A 14,743-nucleotide genomic window follows, 5' to 3' on the forward strand; every position below is an offset into this window, starting at 1 on the left:
AAATTGACTTCACTTTTCTGTGGAAAATGGAGTCACTATACTTCATCACCAGCATCACGCATCAACAAATAAATATATGTGTAACCCAAGATACCAAGCACAGAATCGATTTGCCATAATATCGGTAATCATCCCAAGGTCTACTGGGGCTTGCACAATTTCCCAATGTCTTTTCACACGGTGCGTTATCCAGAGGGTTGCCTGGGTAACTCCTCACTAGCCTGTACGATTAATGCACCTTAGAATAAATGACGAACAAAATATTGACGACTTTGGCTTTTCCCTAAGATAAACGATAAGCCTTTCGTTAAGGCTATTTTCCGTGTTTCTACTCGTTTTACACAAATTTGAATACTTTCCTGGTTACACCTAGCAATTTTCCGATAGGGTGATGGTTTACGGCTATGCTGTAGCGAAACGTAATAATCGCACGTGATCACAATTAGTAGTTGACGTTGGATTTTTTAAAACTGCTAATAAAACGCGAGTAATAGGTGTAGAGCACCTGGCGTTCTGTAATCGAAGCTGAATGGGTAACAAAGCGAATTTATTCATCTCAAATCCACGATTAGAATCAACGCACATGTATGTTTCAACAGTGGCCGAGCCTCGCCAAGACGGCCGGCTGGACGGGTGGGCTGGCTGCCCCCGCGTGGGTCCGACCAGTCTGTCTCTAGCCGGTCAGCCGACTGGCTGAAACCCAGCCTTGCATTTATGTCATCTCTCGTACAAATCGGTCAAATGGATGATGAATAGGTTCTTGGCCTAAACGTCTCATTAACGTATCTTGTTACATACATGCTGCCAGTTAGGCTGGGAGCCGCTGATGTAATGATGATGATGATTTGATATTTCAGGGCGCGTCGACATCAAAGGTCATATTGCCCCCATAATAGCTGTTTAGTAAATACAGCTGAAAACTTCATGCCCCTTAGAAACGAAAACAACTCGCTTGAGTGTGACAATGAAGAGTCGTTGCCCAACACGTCGCATTAAGCCACACATGACGTACTTCGCCCAAAACGCCGCAGTCGTCATTCCTTGAACGTGAGCAGGAGTAAAACATATGATAACCTGTCAACGGTGCACCGCATTTACGGGATTGTTTCCCGCCACCACACAACAGATATCCATGTGACGCGTAAGTATGGCCTATTCGCAGACGACACAGAGCGGCCTCTTCACACCAAGCCGCTCGCAAGCCAGATGGCGAAAAGACCCAACAGTGGCTTTATCGTCCTAAACTTGTTGTTGCTCTCGTCGTCCCAGCAGCGTTGCCATTTTCTTTTTAAGAAAGCTGTGATGACTGGGTAGACGTTCCTAGATGGGAGCTGAAAAGATGTGTGCAAGACGCACGAGTGGTCGGCTTTACGATGGCGTTGGCAATAGCGTTGCCCGCTATCCCTACATGGCTTGGAATCCAGAAAAACACTGCAATTTTGCCCACGGCGGTCAACCATGTCAATCGAGTCAAATGTCCTGTAAAAGGCACACTGATGATGTCGCCGCTGTTTTGACGCTACTAGAATTAGGTCGAACGTCGTGCAATCTGCCAATATACTGCTGGCAGCGCCACAGCAGGCTGGCTACTAGAATTAGGTCGAACGTCGTGCAATCTGCCAATATACTGCTGGCAGCGTCACAGCAGGCTGGCTACTAGAATTAGGTCAAACTCCGTGCAATCTGCCAATATACTGCTGGCAGCGCCACAGCAGGCTGCCATTCAAAGTGCAGCAGAAATCGAGGAGACTGCGTCAGCAGACGCCCGCCGCCTAAATGCAGCAATACCAGTCCTGTTAACCACCTGGTGGAGGAAATGGCCTCTGGTCCACCACACATCCAGCGCACGCACAACTGACGTCGGTCGTGGGCCTGCGACAGGTGCAGGCTATTAATAATGCATACCAGCGGACTCCGTGGATCAATGAGCTTTTTACCATCGCCAGCCTTCCACCAATGGTAGACGTTAGCGTAAACACGAGGTTTGTCCAGCGTGTTGACTTGATCCTCGATTCAGCAGCTGCCTCCATCGAGTTGCAAACAATTGACGGTAAACAACTGACGGCAAACAATTGACGGTAAAATATTTCCCTTGGGTTGACGCACGCATGCACGATGAGCATCCTAATGTAACTGGTGTCTGTGCGGCAGTCTCCGTCATTTCATTACGTGACTGTCACTACATGTGCATGCAATATATTTTGCTGTATTCATGATACGTGAGAACACTGACCTCCGCTGACCCCCTCAAGCTGCGTTGACTGATGAGCCTAATGTATTGGCGCTAGTACGGCAGCGCACTGGTATACTACGGCACTGCTGTCAAGGATCCGCACGCGTGCGTGATCGTCCCAAGACCCAAACCGACCGGAGCTACCCAGCAGCACAAATCTTACTCACCTCATCTCATTCCGTCAGCATCTGTTCAGTCTACCCATGCCCAGCGCCGTACCCCCACCGTGGCGTCCGGCGCGTGAGCGTGCGGTGTTCGTGACCCCTGACCCCCGCGTGGAGCCGGCCGGCGGCGCAATACGCCCGGGTGCCAGGGAACGGCGGCAACAACGGAGTTACCAGGGCGCCGGCCCAACACAGCGTCAACGTGGCAGCTCGGTGGCCGGCGACCGGCGGCCGACTGGAGCGGGACGCCTCCGAGACAGAGACGCACGGCCGACGCGACTCCTAGGCCGACCGCCAAGACAGCGCACACTCTGTAAGGTGGGTATGGGCAGAGGGGGAGGGTTGGTGGGGGAGAGAGAGGGGGTGGACGACGTGCGGCCTCAGGGCGGGGCCATGCATTGTGTATTAGCCTGTCGACGCTAAAGCGCAGAGTTGCACCTGCATGCTGTCGTTGACGGAGTGTTTTGTGTGGTTACGAGTCGTTGGGTGCAGCTGTTTTGTGTGCTGATGGACGGCAGTGCCTTGGATTTCTGTCGGGCGTCCTTGTCGCTGAGGGATGCTCTAAATACGGCTGCAGCAGGTGGGCGATTGGTGCTTTTCAACAGAAGGTCTGGGGACCAGGGTCATTGCTCTTTTCACTCGATGGCATTAAAATTGCACTCAAAGCCTGATGAAGCCTTCATAATTTTGTTGCTGATGCATGTGGTCAGTGCAATTGGTTGCGTCTTTTCCTGAAACCAAGAAGGTAACCAGAACCGCAGTTAGAGAAAACGACCTGGTCGCGCTATGAGTGACTGAAAGAACGCACCAACTCGTCACAACTATGCAGGAACGTTGGTTTCAATTGGTTAACTATACATCGTCTATGATGTGGAATGTTGTATTATAATATAATATATAATGACAACTGTACCATCTTGCCTAATAATGTGACCACCCATCACGGCTGTGGAGAACCACTCCTCTCAATGTCCAAAATGTGCCAACTGCCAAGGCGGCAAATTGCTTGCAGGAGTTTAGCCTACCGAAGATATTGTTTAAAGCGGTGATCCATTGTCATTCGACGCATTGTCGATTCTTGCCTCATATGATTTAGCATTGCGTAGTTGCGTAAACGAGCCCTGCTGTACGGCTTGCACACGCTGATATTCCATCATGTCGCGGTTGCCAGATATATTTAACTATTGTCCGCAGTGGAATGACAGTCCAAATAATCTTTTCAGACATGTGAATAAAGCACACAGACATTGCACCGAAAATGACGAATTGATTTGTTCTTGATTGTGTTCGCAGAGGCACAGCTCAGTGCAAGGTAGTGTAGCGCGCCTCTTACGAGGGATGAGGTAGACTGAGCTCGTCATCCTGTGCACTGGGGTTCAGTCAGAGAACAAGACTGAGCTTGTCATCCTGTGCACTGGGGTTCAGTCAGAGAACAAGACTGAGCTTGTCATCCTGTGCACTGGGGTTCAGTCAGAGAACAAGACTGAGCTCGTCATCCTGTGCACTGGGATCCAGTCAAAGGACAAGACTGAACTCGTCATTCTGTGCACTGGGGTCCAGTCTGCTGACACCATTCTGCTAAGATGGAAGACGCGGTTCTCCGTTGAACTGACGGCACAGTTGGGTTGGTAGCTTCAGGGCACACGACAGGCTTAGCAGGTGCTCTGAACTGAAAGCTAGCCATGCGGACGTCCAAAAACAAAAACAGAAAACAAAAGCAGAACAAAAAACAAAAACAAAAAAGAACGCATTGACAGAGACTGGTTTTAATTACAAATTTCCCGACTGGTTTGCTGATGAATAACACTTAACATTCACGGCATTGATACATAAAATTAGCACTTTACATATGGCGGATCGTTATGAGAATCGTCAGCTGATGTTGTATCGTGAGTTGTTTGCCGGAAACCGGATCTATACAAAAATAATGATTTGTCTTTTCTTGACCGATCAGAAAGTGGGATTTCAAAAACAGCTTACTATCCAACAGCTTCAGGACGCATGCAATATTGTTATCTTTCGCCTTGTCTTCAGTCGTTACGTTATGAGTAATAAGACTGCCATAAATGAAAGGAGTCAATTTATTTGCTCACTAGTCAGATCCGTCTGAGTCATGTTATAGTGCATCACAAATTGAACTCTTAGGGATAACTTCATTTTCAAATTTTGTTTATCTCTGTACGTTCATTTGAGAATCTCACTTTGCTGATTGGTTGCAAGTTACACAGCTTGTATCATGGGCTTACAGCAAGTCAGGTACAACCTTATGCTATTATTCATCGGGAGAAAATGGTGTCAAAAAGTATTGCGTGAGTGTGCTGAGATTGATTCTTAGCCACAGAGCCCGTTCCTTGTTCATCCACGGTGGTTTGGGACTGTCGTTTGCTAATAAGTCACACGCTAAGTCATGGGCTTGTGAAGAGACAGCCCAATCTTCAGGCTGTCCTGAGTCGTGTCAGTCTAACGCGTAATACAATGACAGCAGTCGGCAGAAACACCTGAAAAAATGTCCTTTTAGTGGTAAGAGCTACGTGTTGCAAACAAAATGAGTTAAGTGTCAAAACAGAATGTGGTAGGTGTTGAAAACGGTGATGCATTTATCTTTTTCAAAAGGCCAGTGCTGTTGACATGAATTGCTCAACATGATGTGAGGCTAGCAAGATACGCCAATTATTAAGTGAATGTATACTGGCATGGTTTGGATATTACGCATCTGTGAAGCTTTTGGATGGCCTGAGTACAGTAGTCAAGCTTTGGGTACAGGGTCGCATTACAGTCTTGCTCTAGATAATGAAAATGCGCCCCACCTTATCCCACCACTTTCACTTTTCCGCTTCTTGCTTCCTTGAAATTCACTTTGCTCTGCTTTACGCCTCTCAGACAAAACCGTTGTACCGCATGCTTCGTATGGATTGTTTTATGCCCCTAGCACATGTCAAGCAAAGCTCGTTGCGTCGCCCTTCCGCCAGAGTTACAAGCACGCGACGCCATATAACTACAGCAGCGGAGTACGCCGTAAAGCTCCTATGACAACAACGAGCTCGTTCCGTGTTACTTGATCCCACCACCCATAGTCAGCCGGTCCAGCTCATCGTACAATTCTCGCTACGACCTCTTACCAGACAGGGCTGAAAGGGATGTTACGCGCCACGCAGGGAGTGCTGGGAGGGATGTTATGCGCCACGCAGACAGGGCTGAGAGGGATGTTACGCGCCACGCAGACAGGCCTGAGAGGGAATGTTACGCGCCACGCAGACAGGGCTGAAAGGGACGTTACGCGCCACGCAGGGAGGGCTGCAAGGGATGTTACGCGCCACGCAGACAGGGCTGAGAGGGATGCTACGCGCCACGCAGACAGGGCTGAAAGGGATGTTACGCGCCACGCAGGGAGGGCTGCAAGGGATGTTACGCGCCACGCAGACAGGGCTGAGAGGGATGTTACGCGCCACGCAGACAGGGCTGAGAGGGCTGTTACGCGCCACGCAGACAGGGCTGAGAGGGCTGTTACGCGCCACGCAGACAGGACTGAAAGGGATGTTACACACCACGCAGACAGGGCTGAAAGGGATGTTACGCGCCACGCAGTACTCCCGCTCGTCCGCACGAGTCAGGCTTGAAAGGTTTGACCAGTCACCAGCCTTCACCAGGCTGTCAAAATCCCGAGATGGCTGCACGGACAAGCTTCATCAAGTTTAACCAAACACAAACACTAGACCTTTTTTGGTTGTCGGGCAGAAGAATGCGCGCCTTTTAGAGATTGTGGATGACATCACACCACCGCATCACAAATCCGATGTGCACGGGCAATTGTGTTCCATCTCTGAAAATTACTTCGACAGTTAGCATAGTCATGTGTTTGTCTAGTGTGAAATTATTTTAATGCATGCACACATTGTTACATTTTTTACCTTGATTACCACTTAATAATGCTACACTTTAACGCCCTCACTCATTCTCAGTACACAAAGGCATCATTTGAGGCCTTCGTATTCAGAATACCTTTACGAGGATCACCTACTTCGGGCCAGACCGCTCTACTGAATGAAACTGCCCTGCCCTGCCCTGATGAAACCTCGTTTTAAACTGTGACAACGTCTGCAAACACCGGACCGGTGTGGCTGACCCACTAGCTCGCTTGTGCCGGTGGTGCCCATCAGTGGTCCGTGCCATGGGCCCATGCACCTTTTTTGGCATGCGTCTCGGCTCTGGACCCATTTCGTCGCTTTATGCATTAAACTGCAGGTACTTGCGGACCGATGCATGACTGCTTTGACGTCATAGCCGAGAGCACTGACGTTTAATGGCTTTTCGCACACAGTGGTCCGACCAGACCGTACCATTCCAGAATGTTCTGTAACCAGGCCTAATGCGCTGGCTTGTGTTCGGGTGGCTAGCGTGCAAAACAGCTTCCGATTGTTGTCAAAGTAGCTTACTGGACTCGCGAAAGAACAAGGAAAGGGCAACAATGCCTTTGACGTAAGCGCCTGGGTGGATAAGGTCACACTATATCTCTAAGTCAATTAGACTACAAATACGCACAACTCCGTGATCTGCTTGGGCCCACAGTGATTGCTGAAGCATCAGCATCCATAACACCAGTAGAGAGGCACGGTTGGAGGGGGATGTCCGCGTCCGGTCTCGCACAGCTAGAATGCACACTCACCACTATCCGCCATTTGAACTGGGGACGTCAGCACCTGTCAGGTGGGACGCCTCAGTGCGCCCTAGGAAAGAGCCGACCTTTGCAGACATGCTGCCTACCGCAATTCCACTTATTCCTGAGCAAGGCAAGACAGGGCTGTCTTACTTTGATCCGACAGGCTCTAGCCAAGACTGTTTCACTGAGAGCACGTGTCCCCTGCGCACGCCACGGACTTTGGCTACCTCCGCCATGAAGGCTGGTCACTGACTCCCTAGCCCCCTCGCGCAGGACACTTGAGCGGGATCCCCTGAGTTAAGGCGACCAAGATGGGCGGTGGCATGAGCCGAGACCGAAACAAGAACTGGGACCTAGAGGCCATCGCCGACCACGAGGGCAGCATCAATGTGATGGCCGTAAGCGAGGACCGCTCGGTGCTGGTGACCGGTGCCGAGGACTGCACGGCCCGCCTCTGGAACACCGAGGGCGCCGAGACGGAGTGCATGGGCATACTCAGGTGAGCGCCCTACGGCAGGCTGAGGCGCTGTTGTGGGACGTACTGGCTTCCGTCCGAGCGAGGGATAGTTGGTACCTGGTCCACATCTCGGGAGATGGCCGCTTCGATTCCCGAACGGCGTGCCAGTAAGCTCTGAGGAGCTGAGTAATCGTCGCATTGTTCCCCGGCATAGCTGAGTGTGAGACCATTTGCCCTTTGAGCATATGATGCAGTGCCGCCAGACACGTACGTGGCATGCGGGGTTTGTTTGGTTTGTTTCCGTTTGGATGAGAGCTCTTTCGGCTAGCAGGAACTTTTTCATGGCTATGGGATAAAGGGGGTGAAGGGTGGTGGGGTGAGACTGCATACGCCTGAGAGCAGCTACTGCATACTGCATACGCCTGAGAGAGCTACCAAGACCTACCCCGCAGAGAGCCTCTTCAGGGCATCTGTGGGTGCTTGGCCAGGGCTTCCACCTGGGGATACCAAAGCACGTTCATTGCTAATACTTGCAGTTTGTTCCGGAAAACGGGACACCTCTTCCAGGATTAAGGGTAAGTGGACCCATGGGATTCGAGCTCATCTGCCTTGATCCGAAGCCCCTGTGCTGCCCATCATGCGAGTTACGCTTCTGCGCTGACGCACTGGACACGCCGCTTTCCAGGGGGCACACCAACTACATTACTACCATCGGCACTGTAGGCGTGTTCGTCATCACCGGCAGCGCCGACAACTCCATTAGGAAGTGGGACATGTACACCTGCGCCTGCCTCTTCGTTTACGAAGGTTTGAGCCCCCCTCACCTCAGGACAGAGCGGCAGGATCGAGGGAGCGCAGCCGCGCAGCCCTTGCGGTGCCACCTGGCGAGCGGCAGGCAAAGCTCGGGGATTGGGGGATGGTGTGCCGCATCGTTTCGCTGCACGGCTGGTCGGGCCTTCGTATGCCGCCCGAATGGGGCCGGGTCGTATAGTGGCCCTGTGTCCCAGTGGTCCTGGCCCCATAATGCTCAGTTGGTTGTCTACGTCACGTCGAGTGTCTACCATTCCGGTCACGTGACCTGACCTGACCACGCAGGTGCGACACGTCACCCCTGACCCGGCATGTCACACCTGTCACTCCTGACCTGGAGCGCCGCACTTGCTACCCCTGACCCAGCAGGTCACACCTGTCACCCCTGGCCCGGCAGGTCACACCTGTCACTCCTGACCTGGAACGTCACACTTGTTACCCCTGACTCGGCAGGTCACACGTGTCACTCCTGACCCGACAGGTCACACCCATTTCCCCTGGCCCGGCAGGTCACACCTCACGTGTCACCCGCGTGCTGTGTACGGCCGACTTCATCATCTCTTCGTCCTACGACAAGACCTGCAAGCTGTGGCTGTTTGAGACTGACGACGACGACGACTCCGAGTCCACATGCATCCGCACGTTCGAGGTGAGCAGCACCGCCAGGCCCCGCGCTCGGCTCGTCCTGGACGAGTCGTGAGCCTCATGTGACCTAGTGCCGAGAGGGCGATGAGACCAGATGGCCCTATGTTATTCTGAGTTAGTAGAAATTGGGCACCGGTAGTGCAGCGGGCAAGCTGCGCACAGCGGTTTCATTATTGCATTGACCAACATCGGCACATGATGCACGACCAGCTGAAACCTGCTCCTGCTTTCTACGCTTTGTCAGTCTTGGTCTACAATGGTAGGTTCACACTCCTAACGTCACTCCAACACGCATTGCTAACGCCAGCGGTCAGCTCAGGTCATCGTGGCACCATGACCTTTACTTTTATTGGCAGGGTCACACCGCCGGCGTTTACCCGATCTGCTTCATCCCGGGGGACGACGAGGAGAAGCCAGACAAACCCCTGGCTGGAAACGGCGGCGAAGGCGACCAGGAGGCCGAGCCGGAGCCCGAGAAAGAGGACGAGGACCTGGAAGAGGGCATTCACCCGCGGGACGTCCTCATCACAGGCGCCGCCGACGGCACAGCCCGGTCCTGGTCCGTCGCCAAGGGGATTCAGCTCAAGGTCAATCAACGACCGTCAAGGTCACCAGCACCACGTGGAGCCATACTATAGACAAATACGATTTAAAAATATACTTACAAAACGTGGCATCCTTTGGGTTCAAGTGCATGCTGCATGGCAGCCAACAGAGGAAGATACTAACGATCCGATCGCCTCGCATTGTGAAAGTTTCTGCTACATCATTCTTTCATTAACAATTTTCTTTCCAGAGAAATATTTGCAAGGTTCGTTTTGGGCCCGGAAAACATGCTAAGCAGAGCTTGTTGTGTGTATTCCGAACGCCAGGGTAACATATGATGACCGAGCTCACAAAAGTCAGCTGCTGGTCTTTTCGCCAGGACGCTGTTTTTTTGGTAAACTCTGAGCATGAGGTTACTTTTAAAAGTATTGTATCGTGCTGCTCATATCCCTTCTTCGCTTTCCCACTGAAACGTCTTTGATTCGCAATGCTCAGTCTGCGTACAACGTTTGTTCGTGTTTGTTTGTTTGGTTTGCCTACGGTGGTTTTCAGGCAGATGTTTTCTCACTTGAGTGTTTTCTGGCGTCGACACGGCATGGCGATCGGCGAGCTGACGCCTGCTGCCCGGCCGGCAGGTGTTCAAGGGCCACAAGGGTCCCGTCAGCTGCATGGCCATCGACGCCACCGGCAAGCTGCTCTACACCTCAGGACCGGACAAGACCGTTCGCGAGTGGGACATCGAACAGGGTGTGTGCACCAAGGTGAGCGGAGCAGACAGTGGTGCACGAGCGTGTGCGAGCGTGCGGCCATCCTCAGACCGTTGTGTCGTTGGCGTTCTCTTCTGTAGACAAAATGACGTGACATTTTCATGGTCTTAGTTCAAAGTGATCTAGAAGATTCATCGTGAATCTTGTTCACCAAATACTAACCCCAGGGCTGAACACTGCTTTGAAAGAAATGAGTCCACGGTTCAGTGCAAAGAACTGTTTTGGACTCTGTGTGAAATCGTCCGGGCTCCAGGAGTTGCACATATCAATCCTCGGCGCTGATTTGTCGTGCGTCGGCGCATGCTACATGTGACCTGTGCATAGGTCGTTCCTAACAACTAATGAAAACCATTTTTAAACGGACCGATTCATCTGCATTATGGGATGGTATATTAAAACATGCCTGCTAGAAGAAACATGGCGTCCAGAAAATGGCGTCCGTCACTCCTGGTAGCCAGGCACACTACTCAGGCACTACTTCCATGGTTCAGGACGTCTGCATGCATTGCTGTGATGGCAGTCCATATTCAATCGTGTAGTGAAGATAAAAGAACATCAAATAGCATCTTTGCGTAATATCTCTGTAGCGACATACGCTGGCTTCATTCCCTTGCACTGCTAACCCACGCGAGAGCGCGCCCGGAGCCCCAGTTGTCCGCCGCCCGCACCAGCCCGAGTCCACGACCGAGCTGGTGGCGTGACAATGCCTGACAGCCTGTCCCCCTGCCGGCAGCTGCTGAGCGGCCACAAGGACTCGGTGATCTGCATGCAGGTGGTCAACAAGCTGATGTACACGGGGTCGGCCGACACCACGGCCCGCTGCTTCATCACCGAGTTCGGAGACTGCACGCGCACCTACAAATCTCACCGGGACACCGTCATTTGCCTGCGGTTCCACAACGGCATCCGTTAGTGAGAGGGAGGGAGGTGCCAGGTCACATCAGGGAGTCGGCCGGGGGCAGAACCAGGTGCACGGGGAGGGCGAGTTCGCGCCAGAAGCACAACGTGGCAGCACGTACAAAAGGCTGGTTCTGCAGACATGGTTCTTATGTAGTACGAACATGCGTGCTGAACCGAAAACTAGAATCTTGTTTCTGTTACAATGCAGATATTGGGTTCTAGTTCATGTTCATCGGAGAAGTTTTTTGACTCAGTTGGTGGGCTGTGCGTGGCGCTACGTGGCCAAACCTAACCCAAAGCCGGACGAAGGAACCGCCTGTCGGTGGTGCTACCGCAACCGCTCCCCCCCCCCCCCCCCCTACACCCTGCTGACCCCGCTAACCCCACCATGACCCATCTCTCGGGTCAGCAGCAGCCTTGACCTGACGCCTCTGACGCCGGCCGCAGTGTTCACCGGCTGCGCGGACATGATCGCGCGCGCCTTCGACGCCCGCTCTGGCAACCTGAAGCGCACATACACGGGTCACGAGGCCGCCATCAACTGCATGCACGTGGTGGGCAAGAAGCTGTACACGGGCTCCAGCGACGGCGTGCTGCGAGTGTGGGACGCCGACGTCCCGTGAGTACGCCGGCGGCGGCCGTCGTCAGGGCCGGGCCGCCTCCGGAACGGCCCCGTGCTGAGCTGCGCGTGTGGGAGGGGCGAGGGTCTGCTGCGTAGGCGACTGACGGGGTTCTATCCGTGAAGGTTCTTCCCCAGGCGGGGTTTTCCGTTCACCTTGATGTCCTCGCCTACCGATGACCTTTTGCTAGGAACAGCGAGTGCAGTCAGAAGAGGTTTGCTCTCCTTCACGCTGTACATGTGCTTTGTGTGTGGTACGCATGTGCTTTGAATGTCTTAGTACGCAGTGTGCCATTTCTTTTTTATGTGCGACAGCTTCGCTTCGGTTCCAAAGAGTTGTACAAAGCGTTATTGTTAGCAGCAGTATTGAAGAGAGCTTGGCTGATCTGTGATTTGAGAGCTACGCTTGTGCACTTACCTTCGAGCTGACGCCATGATACCAGTTCCCTCGGCGCATGTTTTGGGTTACATACAATTGGCCTCATCTCGGCATCCCCTGGCGGAGCAAAACGCCAGCCCGAGGACGTCCGTGTAACGTCGCTTGGACACTGCCGATACCTGCTCTGCCTGGACACAGCCGCACACAGCTCGAATTCCCCGTCGCTATCTGTGGCCGGCGGACACGGCCACACACGTGACCGCTCGAGGGCACCGCGCTTCCAGTGACGACGGTCTGATGCCGGACTCCATGGAGGAGCCCGACGAACCAACGGCCCCCCAGCAGGGCGGCGGCCCGGCGCCGGCCAATCACAGCCAGGGAGAACAGTCACGGAAAGAGGAGGAGGACAGTGACTAGGAGTGGGTAACTGCCGGTGGGGAATGGAAGGCATGCGGCACAGCTTGTGAGCGATTTACAAGGCGCGAAATGCATTCTTGTTTGGTGTATTGTAGTATATTGTAGTTTCTAAACTGCGACATTCACGCAGCAGGGAAGGTTTACTGGAAGTGATGCAATATATATATATATATATATATATATATATATATATATATATATCTCTCTCTCTCTCTCTCTCTCTCTCTCTCTCTCTCTCTCTCTCTCTCTCTGTCTCTCTCTCTCTCTCTCTCTCTCTCTCTCTCTCTCTCTCTCTCTCTCTTACTGCATATGACGTTGATCTTTTCTTATGGAGCTTCTTCACGTGGTGGCATTTGAGTTTTTATCAAAGCAGTTGAGACCATTCTGCCGCTAGCTTTCCAACAGATGAGTCTGCCGTTTTTCCTTTGGTAGGTAATATCAATCACTTCGGGGAATAACCCCTCATAATAGGGCGTGATTTCAACTAACACCCATCACCTGCCCCACAGAGTGGACGAAATTAGCGAGATCGAGGCGATTGAGGCGAATGAGCCCTCCGCGACTGTCGACGACGCCGGAGCGGCTCCACCCGGAGCTGCCGAGCACGTTGAGTAGGTGTCGCCACCAGCTACTCAACAGGCAGCAGCACTAAAGTCAGAAGCAGAAACATCTCACAGCCGGACTCCCCCTGCCGATGCTTTAGTTTAGGAGATCTTACAGAATGGTGTTTGGTCACGCATAGTTAGCAAGTCTGACAGCCGTGAGTTTTCCATTTCGGTCATCTTGTGACCCTGATCTCACGAGAAGTCTACGTTTTTCGGGTTGCAAAGCGGCGAATGGGAAATGACCCGGGCGACCTCGTCATTCCAAGGACGACTATGAAATCCGACTGGCTTCAGTTTGCATTTTCATGCCTGCTGTTCAGATGAAGGGATGATCACGTGAAATGAAAAGCGCGTCCAAAGCGCGCGACGCCGAGTGCCATCGGGAACAACTAGCGCGCAGCACTTGTTTGACCATAAAAGGCTCTAAACTCGTTTGTTGACATGGAGTTCCTACGCGGACGACCTTTAGGAAACCAGGAGTTACTGGATAAACAAAAATGACGGGTAACCAGTGAAATTTATTATCAAAAATTACGACGTGCCCAGAAGTGCCGGTCACTAGTAGCCGTGAACACTGCTGGAAACTTTCAGTATTCTCATAATATACTGCAATCAATGTTCGAATCTTTACGCACCTCCTGGTATACTGAAGGTTGGCTGTCTTCAGCAACAACTTATGACACGAAAACGGCTGCTTCTTGTCGCAGATTGTGATGATTTGTCGGCACTCGCACTCAACACGCCCGGAAGGCACATGATCGCTGTCAAATGTCAAAAGCTAGGAGCGCGCTTTTACCGCATCCTAAAATGAGAACTGTCCGCACCAAGGAGGTCGCTCCGAACAATGTCGGGCTTATCAATGCAGAGGGCATGTAAATTGCATACACAAATTGCAATTGCATACACAATTGTCACAATAGAAAAGCTGACCTGAACAGTTTTGAGTGGCATGCAGCCAGGACACGACTGTGCGTGCGCATATGCCGCCGCCAACCCGATGAGACTTGCCGCTCCAGTCTGTATCGGACGCCTCCGCCCGGAGCGAACCCACACCGTCCTCAGAACTGAACACGCCCTCATGCTGCAAAATATATTTTCTAAGCACAACCAGCCTAGCCTGTTCACCCGCGGACTACACCGCGCTTGTACCGCGCCGCTAACCGCCCCCCTCCCCCCCACCCCCCGGCCCGGTCTCAACGCCCGGCGGCCACCGCGCCGCGCCGGGCACCTCGACGCCACCTGTGACCCCACATGCGACGACGGCCGCCACCGCGGTCTCCGGGCCGTCACAGTGTCTACGGTCCGTGCTCCGATCATCGCGGTCACAGAGCGGTGGCAGACGACCCCGACAGGCGGCCGGAGCGTGGGCGGCCGCTAGCCTCGGGGGACGGCGCGCCGCTGACGCCGCGTGGTGCTGCACGCCGGCGGCCAGTCGGGGCGACACCGCCCACAAACAGCCGGACGCTCCGCAGACAGACATGCAGCCGCCGGCAGGTGCAGCCACTCACGCTCCATGCAGCCACGACGGTTCCGACTCCAAACGT

General features: G+C 52.9%; 1 protein-coding gene across 3 annotated transcripts; it reads left to right on the forward strand.

The window, feature by feature from the left end:
• The first annotated feature begins 2,559 nt into the window (after window positions 1–2,559).
• LOC119096812 (WD repeat-containing protein 86) lies at window positions 2,560–14,302 on the forward strand. 3 transcript variants are annotated; one of them, XM_037219756.1, is made up of 10 exons: window positions 2,560–2,715; window positions 7,328–7,553; window positions 8,197–8,318; window positions 8,831–8,970; window positions 9,323–9,553; window positions 10,148–10,273; window positions 11,013–11,187; window positions 11,627–11,798; window positions 12,462–12,596; window positions 13,104–14,302. In XM_037219756.1, the coding sequence occupies exons 2-9, from the start codon at window positions 7,366–7,368 to the stop codon at window positions 12,592–12,594; spliced, it is 1,287 nt and encodes a 428-aa protein (XP_037075651.1). In that variant the 5' UTR covers window positions 2,560–2,715; window positions 7,328–7,365; the 3' UTR covers window positions 12,595–12,596; window positions 13,104–14,302. The 3 variants fall into 3 exon arrangements, with proteins under 3 accessions (XP_037075651.1, XP_037075652.1, XP_037075653.1); XM_037219757.1 differs by having other exon boundaries at window positions 12,462–12,600; window positions 13,104–13,182; XM_037219758.1 differs by lacking the exon at window positions 12,462–12,596.
• The last annotated feature ends 441 nt before the right edge of the window (window positions 14,303–14,743 follow it).

This window comes from Pollicipes pollicipes, unplaced genomic scaffold (genome assembly GCF_011947565.3).
Source record: "Pollicipes pollicipes isolate AB1234 unplaced genomic scaffold, Ppol_2.1 Scaffold_4295;HRSCAF=5057_pilon_pilon_pilon, whole genome shotgun sequence".
Taxonomy (NCBI): domain Eukaryota; kingdom Metazoa; phylum Arthropoda; class Thecostraca; order Pollicipedomorpha; family Pollicipedidae; genus Pollicipes; species Pollicipes pollicipes.

What these genes read in the sequence shown, in the direction of transcription:
- LOC119096812 (XM_037219756.1), top strand. Translation starts at nt 7,366, where the DNA reads ATGGGCGGTGGCATGAGCCGAGACCGAAACAAGAACTGGGACCTAGAG. An exon ending in GCGGTTCCACAACGGCATCC is followed by an intron (nt 11,188 to 11,626) that starts GTTAGTGAGAGG and finishes CGCCGGCCGCAG; the next exon opens with TGTTCACCGGCTGCGCGGAC. An exon ending in GTGTGGGACGCCGACGTCCC is followed by an intron (nt 11,799 to 12,461) that starts GTGAGTACGCCG and finishes CCGCGCTTCCAG; the next exon opens with TGACGACGGTCTGATGCCGG.